A 13140-nucleotide genomic window follows, 5' to 3' on the forward strand; every position below is an offset into this window, starting at 1 on the left:
TTCCGGGCGACGTCAGCGCCCCGCCCAGTAACGGCCCCGCCAGGCGGAAGCGCGAGCCGCCACTTCCGCCCTAGCAGGGCGCGGGAGGCCGGGGATGCGAGCAGGACTGCGGGATGGCGCTGGGTGGGGGGTGGCCTTGGGGCCCGGGCGGGACCGCGAGAGGGGGCTCGGAGCCCGGGCTGGAAACTGGGGGCCCGGGCGGGACCGCGGGCTGGGGGCGGGGGGCGCGGTCCGCAGCGCGGCCCCCCTCCGCTGCCTCTGCCGGGCTGCCCGCCCGGTGAGACGCCGCGCCGCCAGGTAGCTTGGAATTTCAGAGCAACCACGCACCGCGCTCACTGTGGTTCCGGTGAGTACGCCCCTGTTGTGGGTAGGCCGTCTTTGTGTTGACATGCTACCCCGCGTTGATCTGAAATGCAGATTTAACCGCATGTCTTGCAGTTTATGTGCTAAATATAGCCGCCGTATCGGGAGCCCACCGTTTCTGACCAGCCAGACCGCTTGTATTTGCAGCGTACACGGGCCTGGTCACCAGGCGCACCCCTCCCCCCCTCCCCCGCCCGCCCCGGCCTCCCCAAATTAGAACTTCCTGCAAATCTTTATCAGAAAAGACTCTTTTGGTGACATCCTTCGGCTATCTCCCCCGATCCTGATGGGAAAATCAGGCAGGGAACTTGCGTTCTTCACTGGGCACACCCAGCTGAGCTCGGGGGCTTAGCGCAGAAAAGCCTCAGGGCAGGTTTGCTGAATGGACGGTGGTGAATACTGGGCCTCAGGTCCCTGCAGGTAGGCTTCCTCCCTATCCTTGGGGGACAGGCACACTCCAGACCTCCCTTCTGTCATTAAAGGAGGCAAGTCAAATCTGAAGCCTTCTAGAAAAAGGCAGTGTGTTGTTGGGGAGCGAGCCTGGACTTTAGAATCAGACAGAAATGGGCTTGAAACCCCAGTTCAGCCACTTATTTGCTGGTGAACTTGGTTAGCTCACTGAACCCTTGACTTCCTCAATTGGAAAGTGGGCATCATCACACCAAGTGAATCTGGTGGACGGGCCAATGCACATGCCTTCTCACTGTCACACAACCCCACTAAATGACAGCAAAGGAGTAAAAGACTGCCAATCCACAAGTCCCAAGAGAAGAAGAAGGGAGGAGGCAGCTAGTGAAAGGTGTCAACAAACTTTGGAAGGACAGGAAGAGTGACTCACTTTACAAAGCATCCTTAAGACCTTTGGGGGGGGGGCACCTGGGTGGCTCAGTCGTTAAGCGTCTGCATTCAGCTCAGGTCGTGATCCCGGAGTCCAGGGATCGAGCCCCGCATCGGGCTCCCTGCTCCGCGGGAGGCCTGCTTCTCCCTCTTCCAGTCCCCCTGCTTGTGTTCCCTCTTGCTGTGTCTCTGTCAAGTAAATAAAATCTTAAGAAAAAAAAAGGACCTTTGGGGGGAACCCTGATAAGAAGTTTCACTGAGGGTGAAGTGAGGCAGGGGACTGAAAACGAGTGCCTGCAAGTCAGTGCATGGAACCCGGCGACCTGGGCCCTCCTCCCCTGCCCTGACTTCTGTATCCAGTCCACGCCCCTCTCCCTTGCTTCTGTTTCAGAAACTGACCAGCTCCAGAGAAAAGCTTCACTGCCTGCCCCATTACAGAATGAAAAGCCATTCCTGCAGTGAAGCCCACTGCCTGGCAGAGTCATGTCCTCACAGAAAGAGCATCAAGTCTCACTCATACATGGGGACAGATGGTCAGCCAAGGATCTCCAGACTCAGGAGGAAAGCCTGCAGTGTGAAAGATGGACCAAACTAAGCAGACCCAGGGAGCAAAAGGAAGCTTTAGAAAGAACTGTATTTGGGGTGCCTGGCTGGCTCAGTCGGTGGAGCACATGACTCTTGATCTTGGGGTGGTGGATTCCAGCCCCGTGTTGGGTGGGGAGCCTACCTTAGGAAAAGGAAAAAAGAGCTGTATTTGATATTCCCAGAAAAGATGCTGCTTCCATGAAATGAGAATAGGATGCCTTGAATAATAACAAGCACAAAATAATCAGAACCAGAAAGGGCTCTTAGAAATCAAAAACATAAGTAAAAATTCAAGAGCAAATTGGGAAGATACAGTTGAAATCTCCCAGCAGGCAGACACAGACAGAAAATAAAGAAGCTGGAACTCTGAATCTAGAAGGTGCAGTATCTAATTAATAGGAATGTCAGAGAGAACAGAGAAAGTGGAAAGGTGCAGATTATCCAAGAACTAATAAGACAGTACGGGCTATCACTGAAGGACCTGAGTCTTCACACTGAAAGGAAGGGCCCAGCCATGGAAGAAAGGCCCTCAGCAAGTGACATCATCCTGGCGTACGGCGGACAGGTTCAGGGAGGAGGGGGTGAGGAGGGAGAAGATCCTAGAAGAGGGATGAGAATAGGACTTTACTCCTGGACCACTGGAAGCCAGAGATTCCCTCAAATTTCTGAAGGAGTGGGATATCCATCCACAAACTCTACAACCAGAAAATCTTTCCATTAGGCATAAAGACACTGTCATAAAAGGGACAAATTATTTAGGTCCCATGTCCCCATTCACATGAAACTACCAGATCGTTCGTGTCTCCAAAATGTTAGGGAGTACCAGTTGGAAGATGGCCTGGCATCCAGAAAATGAGTTCCAATCCAGACAAGAGCCAAAGCAGAGCGTGGGATGATGCCCATGTGGAGGCGCCAACGTGGATGTGCGGGAAAAGGGGGTGTGCAGGGGAGTAGGAGGCCACCATCTCCCACAGGGAGCCTCCAGAGCAGACATGGAACCGATCAGGGTGCCCTCGCGTGCTTGAGAATCTGGAAAAGGTACTGCGAGGAACTCGACCTATCTCTCAGAACCTTTGGGGGAAAATAGCACAATAAGTATGTAAAAAAAGCAATCAGAGAGATAGGAAATGTAATCGTAGTACATTTAGCAGAGAACAATATTTACGCAGCCGTAACAACATAAATGCTGGCTAGTGAGTTAACCAAAATTTGTGACAGTTCTAGGATGGAGAGGGTGTGAGAGGGCCAAAGCTTCATCTAAATTTGTAGGAAGCCTTCTGGTACTGCCTAAAACATAAATCACAAATTGTCGGTTTATAATCTCAGGGTCTGTGGTTCTCAATTGGGGGTGGTTTTATCCCCAGAGACGTTTGTGGTGGTCACAGCAGAGTGGGAGCATTACTGACACCTAGCAGGTCATTAGTTTCCCGTGGCCACTGTTAAAAAATGACCACAAACTTTGCGGCTTCAAACAACACAGATGTATTATCTTACAGTTAGGAAATTTGGAAGTTTGAAACAGGTCTCCCTGGGATAAAACTAAGGTGCAGGTGGGGTGCACGCCTTTGGGTGAGAATCCATCTCCTCTCCAGCTGTAGAGGCCCCCTCTTTCATCTGCACGGTGCACCCTGCCAGGCTCATCCTTGTCACCCCTCCTCCTCCAAAGCTGCCTCCCTCCACACTTACCCCACGTGGTGGCGCTGGGCCCACCTGCATAATTCAGGACCATCTGCTTCCATTAAGGTCCGCTGATGAGAATCCCTAATTTCATCTGCAACTTTGATCGCCGCCCCCCCCCCCCCGCCGGCTTACCGCGTCAAGTAGCTGTGCACAGGTTCCAGGATATCTGGGGCACATCTTGGGCAGGGGCTGTTAACTCTGCCTTTACAGGTGAGTGACGGCCAGGGATGCTGCTGACCGTCCACCACAGCACAGGACCGCCCCCACATGTCGGTGCGGCTGAGGGTAGGCACCTTGACGAGGTCATAAGTTATGCTGGGGGCTTCTGGCTGGGGCGCGGGCGGGGGTGGGTTCAAAGGGAGCTTTAAAAGGAGCTCCCCGGGAGCTGAACTCTGCTCTCTTGTTCTGGGCCGTGGGCATGCAGATGTATGCATACGTAAAAACAAATGCACTTGTGAAGACGGAGATGTGCACGCTACTCAGGGTGCATTAGTTACGGCTTCTTAAAAAGACCACAGATTTTTGGAATAGTTAAGTTTATGGTTTTTAAGTAGGGGGTAAATACCAGAAGAAACAGCTGAAGGACCTGGAAGCTGTTGCCTCTGGAGAGCATGACTGGGATGCGAAAGGGTGGGTCAGGGAGTTTGAAGTTTTTCCTTATGCTAGCATTATATTAATCATGTAAATTACCTGAATAGAAACAGTTTTTAAAAAAGAAGACAAAACAGGGTGCCTGGTTGGCTCAGTTGGTTAAGCGACTGCCTTCAGCTCAGGTCATGATCCCAGAGTCCCGGGATCGAGTCCCACATCAGGCTCCCTGCTCAGCAAGGAGCCTGCTTCTCCCTCTGACCCTCCCCCCTCTCTTGTACTCTCTCTCTCTCATTCTCGCTCTCTCAAATAAATAAATCTTTAAAAAAAAAAAAAAAGACAAAACAGATTTGCTCAGTCACTGCGTCCTTAGATGGAGTCCTTGTTGGGGCCAGGCTCTGAGTGGTCCTGGCCCACAGGCAGCCTGGTGCTGTTGGAGAAAGGTGGTGTGCAGGCAGCCCAAAGCCATGCTCCCCTGGTTTCTAGGAGGGTGTTGGGTGGATGAAGGGAGAGGTGAGTCACAGAAAGGAGAGTCAGCGCTCATGGGCCCGTCACCTCCTCCCCTCCTCCCCTCCTCCCAGAGTGGAGCTTTGGCTCCAGACCCCTGCAGTGGGGGGAGGGGGGAGGCCCTTGTCACTGGACCCCTGGGCTCCGGGCTTCGCGGGGCTCAGAGCCCCTCCTCTGTACCCCACATTGGGAGTTCCCAGGACTGTGGTGTGCTTTGCTCCCCCAACCCGGCCCTGGGCTCCCTCCCCACGTGCCTTCTGCACAGTCATCCAGCAGGAGTCCTGCTCCATCTCACTGGGGCCTTCATCATCCCCTGCACTTCACAGCCATAAACAAGCAAGACGGGTATTGTGCAGGGTATTTTCTTTAACACTGTTTTGGAGACTCATCCGTGCTGGTATCTGTAGCTCTATTTCAGTGTTCTAACGGCTCCAGACCCCGTTACCACCTAGCCGCAAGTGATCCTACTGGGCCATCTCCAGGGGATGTCGGGCTCTCCCTCGCTGAACTGGGTGGGGTGGGGGGCTCCAGGTAGGTTTCTCCCCCCCCCCCACCAAGTACTCTTAGCCCGGAGGATGTGCAGCGTCAGGGGACCTGGTGGCCCACATCGTGCTGCGCTGCCCGCCCACTGCACACTCCAGGCGGCTCTCCAGGCCAAGGGCCCCCCTGGGGTGGCTGCTTTCCACACGGCTCCGGGGTCCCTGTGGTCCTCCAGGCCCCTCCAGGTGCACCCAAAACTCCCTCTCCATCCCCTACCTCACCAGTCCCTGCGCCAGTCACCCCTCCATCAAAGTGTTTTTACTGACAGCTTAGGAGGCTGGGTACAGTAACAGCAGGGGATGGTAGCCTGACCATGTTTTGAGCAGCTACCATGTGGCAGGCATAATGCCAAGACCCGTGCCTGGATTAATGCTCACATTAAGCTGAGGAGGGGCTCTTATCATCCCAGTTTGCAAGTGAAGAAACTGAGACAGGAGAGGTTGAGGTGCACACCCCCCGCATTCCCACCACCAAGCACAGGGCGCTGCGCTCAGCCCACTTCTCCCCGTTCCACAGGGCCTTTGAAGGGAGGGCTGCCATTGCTTCTAACTGCCCCCCCCAGTGCTCCCTGCAACCAAGTTGGGCCCCTCCTGCCTTAGAGGTGCATCCTCTGTACTCCCAGCCCCTCTGTGGCCCCTCGATAGGGAGACTCGGGAGGAAGGACTTTGTTCCCTTCACTCCCAGAATCACGCCTTCCCTTTTGCTGCAGAGACAGGCAGAGGGTGAGGAGCAGTTTCCATGGAGAACTGCAGTTCAGGTCCCCAAACTGGTGCTTTCAGGCTGGGGGGTCTAGGTCGGACCCCACTTGCACCACTGCTTACCCAACAGGTGATCTGAACAAATCCATTTTCCTTGTGCCTTACTTCATTGATAAAGGAGGTCAATAATCGTCCACTTTAGGGCACCTGGTGAGCATGCGACTCTCGATCTTGGACTTCTGAGTTCAAGCCCCATGTTGGGTATAGAGATTACTTTAAATTTAAAAATTTTTTTATCGGGGTGCCTGGGTGGCTCAGATGGTGAGGCGTCTGCCTTTGGCTCAGATCATGATCTGAGTCGGCTTCTCCCTCTGCCTCTCCCCTGCTTGTGCTGTTTCTCTGTCTTTCAAATGAATAAATAAAATCTTATAAAAAAATAAAAAGATCAAAAGTCCTAGAAAGGGCTTTTATTAAAATAAATTTTTTATTTTATTTTTTAGTTTTTTAAAAGTATTTATTTAGGGGCACCTAGGTGGCTCAGTTGGTTAAGTGACTGCCTTCGGCTCAGGTCATGATCCTGGAGTCTCGGGATCGAGTCCCACATCAGGCTCCCTGCTCGGCAGGGAGTCTGCTTCTCCCTTTGACCCTCTTCCCTCTCGTGCTCTGTATCTCTCATTCTCTCAAATAAATAAATAAAATCTTAAAATAAAAAATAAAAAGTATTTATTTATTTGACAGAGAGAGACATAGCAAGAGGGAACACAAGCAGGGGCAGTGGGAGAGGGAGAAGCCAGCTTCCCGCTGAGCAGGGAGCCCAATGTGGGGCTCGATCCCAGGACCCTGGGATCATGACCTGAGCCGAAGGCAGACACTCAACGACTGAGCCACCCAGGCGCACTTTATTTTTTTTTAAATATTTTATTTATTTATTTGACAGAGAGATACAGCAAGAGAGGGAACATAAGCAGGGGGAGTGGGAGAGGGAGAAGCAGGCTTCCCGCTGAGCAGGGAGCCCAACGTTGGGCTCAATCCCAGGACCCTGGGATCATGACCTGAGTCAAAGGCAGACGCCTAAAGACAGACACCCAGGCGCCCCCTTTAAAAAAATTTTTTTTAAATAGTTTTAAAAACTGACGCTTAATGACTGAGCCACCCAGGTGCCCCTAAAATTTTTTCAAAAGATTTTTATTTGAGAGAGTGAGCGAGAGAGAGAGAGAGAGTGCACACACAAGCCGGGGAAGAGGCAGAGGGAGGGAGAAGCAGACTCCCTGCTGAGCAGGGAGCCCGATGCCAGAGCTAAATCCCAAGACCCTGAGATCATGACCTGAGCCAAAGGCAGACGCTGAATGACTGAGCCACCCAGGCGCCCCTCCGAAATCTTTTTTTTTTTTTTAATTATCCCACCTCATGGCATTGTTTGGAGATCAAAATAAGACATTTCAGGGATGCCTGGGTGGCTCAGTAGGTGAAACGTCCGCCTTCGGCTCAGGTCATGATCCCAGGGTCCTGGGGTCGAGTCCCGTGTCGGGCTCCTTGCTCAGCAGGGTGCCTGCTTCTCCCTCTGCCTGCTCTGTCTGCTGCTACCCCTGCTTGTGTGCTCCCCCCCGCCCTGCCGCCCCGGCTTCTTTCTCTCTCTGAGAAATAAAATCTTTTAAAAAAAGGAAGAAGACATTTCAGGATCCCTGGTGTCTGGGATCAAGAAAATGTTCCACGAGTGGTGTGGTTGCTGGGGGTGGGATGAGGCCTGATTATTTGGGGGTTGACATCCTTCCTGGGTTGGGGCTCAGGCAAGAATGGGTCAGGCTCTGCCCTCTGGAAGGGGTTGTTAAACACATACAGCCACAGACAAATACTCCAGGAGACTATTCAGATGAGGGCCATGTAGGCAGGATCCGGAGTGATGAGTGCAAGTCTGCTGGGTTGGGAAGGAAGGGAAGGATGTTCTGAGGACAGAAACAGAGGCGGGCAGAATCACAGTTTGTTGGGTAAGGCAGAAAGATGAAAACTGGCCAGAGACAGTGGTCTTGTGGGGGATCACAACCAGAGAGTAGCCTGGAGGTCCACAGGGCCTTCTGCCCAGGCCAGGGCTGGGGTAAGAGGAGGGGTTTACTTTTTATTCTGGAAGCCATGGGAAACCACTAACCATCTCAGGGAGGGCTCCATGTGACCAAGTTTGTGGTTGCAAGCATCCAGCCACAGCGGGGAAGTGGGTTGGAGGGCTCCCACCTGCTAGTGTGGGAGAGGGTGGGAGGGGTGGGGGGACAAGAGACAGCCCTCAGGAGAGGAGATACACAGAGGGTTCTTGAATGATACAGGACCCCCACCAGTTAGCGCTTCTGACCCCACTAGTGTTCTTATAGCCCCCCCAGTCAACTTTGCTGGTGCCCAACCTGCAAGAGCTCTGGCGAAGGAGGCATCCCTTTGCCCATGTCCGCCCATCTCCTCAGTTCTTCTTTGAGGGGGAGCAGGGGCGCTCCCAGCGGAGCGTCAAGATGAGCTCTAGGTGAAGGCCCGCCCACTCAGAGAAGATACTCCAATAACCCACGCCCCTGTCCCAGCAGCCTGGGCCCCTCTTCCCTCTCCATCCCTCCCCCTACCTTTTGGGAGACGAGCGAGTACCGCGGGGGCGAGCGGGGCGGGGCTAGCGAGCAGTTATAAGCTGGCCCCGCGGCGCTGCGCCCCCGACGCTCCGGCCCCCCGACGCCGCAGTCCTGCAGCGCGCCCAGCCCCAGCTGAGTTAGCTCCTGGCCTGCCCCGCTGGACGGCCGTCAACCTGAGCACCCTGGCGCGGGGTACGGGCGTGCGGGGCCCTGCGGGCCGGCCGGTGCTCGCATTGTTGCTGCTCCTGGCGCTGCCCGCTGGCGCCTGGTACAAGCACGTGGCGAGTCCCCGCTACCACACAGTGGGCCGCGCCGCGGGCTTGCTCATGGGGCTGCGCAGCTCGCCCTACAAGTGGCGCCGAGCGCTGCGCCCCGCTGCTGGGTCCCTCGCCTGGGACACCCAGGGCCTGGGCGCGTCCCCCCAGGGGCTATCTGCCAAAGACACCCTCTCTCCGGCGCCCGTCCCCCGCGGTGCTCTCCTGCTGTCCTCGGGGGTTCGGGAACTGTTGGAGATGGGACGCAGGTACTCCCGCGCAGGGCTCGAACTGCGGGCGCGAACTGCGCCGCCCGAGCCCGAACTGGAGCCGCGGCTGGGCGCCCATTCCTGGACCTCCGTGAAGCGGGACAGGTACGTGGGGAGAAAAAGGGGGCCGGGACAGCAGCGGGTGGAGGATGTCTGGAGAGATCTGGGCCCGGAGCCCACGCCCGCGTGCCCACGAGACACCCTAGGACCATCCTATCTCTCACTTCTTGCCCAGAAAGGCTTTCCAGGAGCTTCCTACCCTTCCAGGCTTGGCGGGGGGGGGGGGGGGTAGGGGGGGTGGGGGGGGAGGTAAGGGTTAGTGGAGGGCTCACAGACTTCTCCCCAAGGTCCTGCTCTGTTCTTTCTAGAGCCTTCAGAGTGTATCCTGTTCAGCCATGGTCTGCGCAGTGAACCACCTTCGCCGGCCCCCACCTCTCCCCAGGGCCATCCTGAACGCAGCCCTTGCTGGTGACGCCCCCTCATCTGACCCAGGAGTCTACTCCTCCTCCTGGGCGAACAGCTCTGGCCAGGCCAGGTGGTCTGGTCAATAAAAGCTGCCTGGTTCATGCGTTCCCGTGTGTGACCCTTTTCCTCCACGCTGTATACTTGGCATCTAGCTTTGGGGTGTAAACAGCTGCATTCACACCCTGCCAGTTACAGGAGCCCTCTCCCTGGCCAGGGGATGCCCCCTCCTAACGATCTCGATCTGTAAGTCCTTGTGGAGGGGGAGAGGGGACAGAGGCAGAGACACTGCTGGGGACTAGGTCCCCTTCCTTCTCTGCCAGTACTGCCCCTCCTGTTCTGGGGTGGGGTCATCAGACCAGGTCCCAGGGTCCCACAGGAGAGGAGAGGTCTCATGGGAGGTAGGCACAAGTCAGACCTTGGGTCCCACTGCCATCCACCAGAGAGAGGAAAACAACTCATACCCTACTAGCTGAGCCAGAGCTCCCACCCCAGCCTCCCGGGAGCCCCAGAGTGCCCCCTCACTATGCTTCCTGACCAGGCTGGGGAGAATGTCTTCCTTAAGGGACCTTAAGACCAGCAGCCTACCCAGCCTTTCCCACGTCTCCCAGGATTCATTTCAAACCTGATCTCTTTCACCCCCCTCCTTCCCTCAGCCAATGGCTTCTGGAGAGGAAGTGAGAACCCCTGGCCCCCTACTTCAAGGTCCTGCTCCTCTTCTAGGGAGGAAGGGCCCCTTGCCTCCTCAGAGACCCTTCCACCTCTAATCCCCTCTGCATCTTCAGTTATTGGCTCCAACCCCCACGTAAATATGCTCTGCTGTCATGAATAAGGACCCCTGGGCCCCCTCATAGCTCCTGCTCACAATTGTGTGGGCCCCTCCACCCTTCTGCCTCCTCGTCAACCCTCTTCGGTGTGGGCTCTGACTCCCACAACTGTCCCGGGCCTCGATGCGACTAGTCACTGTGCCTTGATGCTGTCTGCCCTTGGAGCCCTCCCTTGGCCATGTGGCAAGGCCTTCCATTACGGCACCCAGCCATGACCAGAGGAGGGGTGGTCCCATGCCCGTCGAGCTGGCTAGCTTTGAGATACTCACATGGAACCAGCCCCCACATTCTCCTTGGCCTCTGGAAGCCCCCATCTCTCCTTACTGGCAATTCCTGCCCATCTCCTGGGTGCACCCTTCTCCCCATGTTGTCACCTAATGTGGGTGCTCTTTTTTCTCCACCCTCCCAATTCTTACTGACCCCTGACTATATTGACTCTGTTTCCAAATCTGCACTGAGGGAAGGGGTGGCCACAGACTCCTCAGGTCAGCCCATTCTCTGCACTCCAAGTCCATTCCTCCTCCTGCTTCTTGCCAAACTCGGCCTTTCAAAGCATGGGCGTCCTGATGACCTAACTTCCAGAGCACAACACCTCACTCTCCACCACCGATGGCACAAAAATCCACGTTCCGGGGTTGGGCCCCAGGGCTGCTCTGTCCCCCAGTCTCATTGCTCCTTCCCCTTCCCCACACAGACTGCAGGACCTGTGGGCAGATTCCAGAACGGCCCCATGGTCCACCCAGAAGAAGGACTCCAGGGCCTCAGGCCATGTTAAATGCCCTCCTCAGGGCTGCACCAGCCCTAGACCCGCCCTTACCCAGGCATATAAATCTGTTTCCAGGGGTCTAATGTTTCTCCAGTGCTCACCAGCGCCGGGTGCCAAGTGGTCTGCATATGTTTGGTCACAAGTGCTGGACACTTGGCGAGGCGCTGGATTTCACGTTGCCTGGAGGTACCCCAGTCCAGGGAGATTGGTGCCAGGTCCAAGGCGAAAGAGCAGTGCTGATTAGGGACTTGGCAGAGGCCCGGCTTCTATGCCTACCACCTTCATGGCACCCCTGTGCCCCTGCAGTGCAAGCAGCCCCAAGGCGCCGGCCTCAGCCGCCACCCCCACCCAGCAGGGCAAGGCTGTACCGCGTCGGGGCCAGAGGGGCGGGGCCTGGGCCAGCCCCTCGGACGAAGCAATCCCACCGCGAGCCGGCAGGCGGCGCTGCGCGGCTGCTCTTCAAGGCTGCAGCCCCAGCCGGCGCCTGCGGCGGTGGGAGGGGCCAGGGGCGGGGCGCGGGCGGGCCCAGAGCTGGTGGGCGGGTTCCTGCGCCATCTCCCTCCGGTGGTCCGCGCCCGCGTTCTCCCCTTCTCTCCCTCTCGGCTCCGGGTGTCGTGTTCTCATCTCTCTTTACGTCGCGCTGGTCCCGCCTGCTCCAGTTTCGGGCTCTGAAGAGAGGCCTGGGGTAGTCTGAGGGAGGAAGCCGTAAGCGAGGCCCGGTCATCCCGTGGGGCCATTAATGCCCATTAGGGAGGCGGCGCCGGTCCGGGAAGCTCCGGGCCATTACCCGGGCGTCCGACTAATGGCTCCACCCCACAGACGGGCCCCCAAACCTTCCCCTGGAGGGTGACCAGGCCTCTATCCACTGCCACGCCCCAGAGTCCCCGCCCAGGCCCAGGCCCCGCCCATCGCTGGGGAAGTTGTAGCTGGGAGGGTAGGTTCAAAGCTCAGGGGACAGCCCCCTCCCCACCACTGGAGCCCCGGGCCAACCCCCACCCCAGGTGGACCCTCAGATATCCAGGAGAGGGAAGCCCCGAAAGGTCTACTTCCCATCAGTCTCAAAGCCTGTGTAGCAAGGTGGCAGAGAGGGCGTCGGGGGTGGGGGTAGGGATCACCTCCCACCTGGCCTCCCCGCCTGCAGCTGGCCTCGCTGATCACCTCTTCTGGCCCACTCCCCGGCGACCCCAAACAGCTTACAGCCCCTGAGCACGTTTCGGTCCGCTCTTCTGGGTTGTTGTTCATGCTGTTCTCTTGGCCTGTTTCTCTGCCTCCCACTTCTGTCTCAGCCCGAGGCCCGAGGCTGAAGGAAGGGCGCCGGCGAGTCTGCCCAGGAGAGCAGCTGGGTTAGCTTTCCCTGCCTCTTTGTTCGTCGGGGCCCCATACTTACCCTGTTCCCTCTCACTCATTCCTGCTCCCCCTTTGGAATTTACCTGCACTTCTTCCGAGCTGCCTTTATTCTGTGGCTTTTACCCACCCCCTTTATTACTCTCTGATGTTGCCTTTGTAACTCTGTTACTTTCCTGGTATTTCAGCTCCTTTTTTGCTTTGGAGCCTCCTTTGTTAAGCTATGATGCAGTGTTCTGGCCCCTGGCTGTGACCACATGCCCATGGTTACCCCTCCCTCCAGTGGTGTTCTGTTCTCCACTGTCTTTACTGACTGGTTGAGGCTGATCCTGCGAGTGTCTGTCCTATGGAGGGGGGAGGAGATCTCCAGGCCTCCCGACCCACACCCGGAGGACCAGGGGCTCCTACCTTCTCTACCCCCAGCCTGGGGGTCTCCCATCCAGCTACCTCCCTAGACTCTGGTATGGCCCCATGCCACAGCCTGGCAGGTCCTGGCTGGTCCTGGTTGCTATGGGGTGACCCCTAAATCCCACCTGGGGTGGTATATGATAGACCGCACCCATCCTCACAGCCTCCAGGAGCAGCAGCACCAGGCTGGGTTCAGAGAGGCCGTCACAGGCCAGACACGCAGCCTCTGGACAGGCAAACAGACAGATCGAGGTGGCCAGCTAGGCAGGAACCTATGGCAGCATCAGCCAGGAACTTAGAGGTGGGGGTGGGGAAGCAGCCATGCAGTCTTGGCCTAAGTGGCTTTTAGGGGCAGCAGCTGGGTGTGGACACCCAAGGGGCCGCAGCCCAGGAGGCTGCCCAGAGGAGAGCC

At 56.7% G+C, this 13140-nt stretch overlaps 1 protein-coding gene and 1 long non-coding RNA gene across 2 annotated transcripts; both read left to right on the forward strand.

The window, feature by feature from the left end:
- The first annotated feature begins 133 nt into the window (after positions 1–133).
- LOC114215754 (uncharacterized) lies at positions 134–2156 on the forward strand. The gene is made up of 2 exons (XR_003610622.2): positions 134–346; positions 1592–2156. It is a non-coding gene; the product is annotated as an uncharacterized LOC114215754 (long non-coding RNA).
- A 1576-nt stretch (positions 2157–3732) lies between these two features.
- Positions 3733–9489, forward strand: NPW (neuropeptide W). Its single transcript, XM_088017052.1, has 4 exons — positions 3733–3750; positions 8159–8301; positions 8406–9026; positions 9290–9489. Exons 1-4 carry the CDS (start codon positions 3733–3735, stop codon positions 9330–9332), a joined length of 825 nt encoding a protein of 274 aa, XP_087873178.1. The 3' UTR covers positions 9333–9489.
- The last annotated feature ends 3651 nt before the right edge of the window (positions 9490–13140 follow it).

Source organism: Eumetopias jubatus, unplaced genomic scaffold (genome assembly GCF_037043125.1).
Source record: "Eumetopias jubatus isolate StellerSeaLion01/CBP00866 unplaced genomic scaffold, mEumJub1_p1.0 scaffold_12, whole genome shotgun sequence".
Taxonomy (NCBI): Eukaryota; Metazoa; Chordata; class Mammalia; order Carnivora; family Otariidae; genus Eumetopias; species Eumetopias jubatus.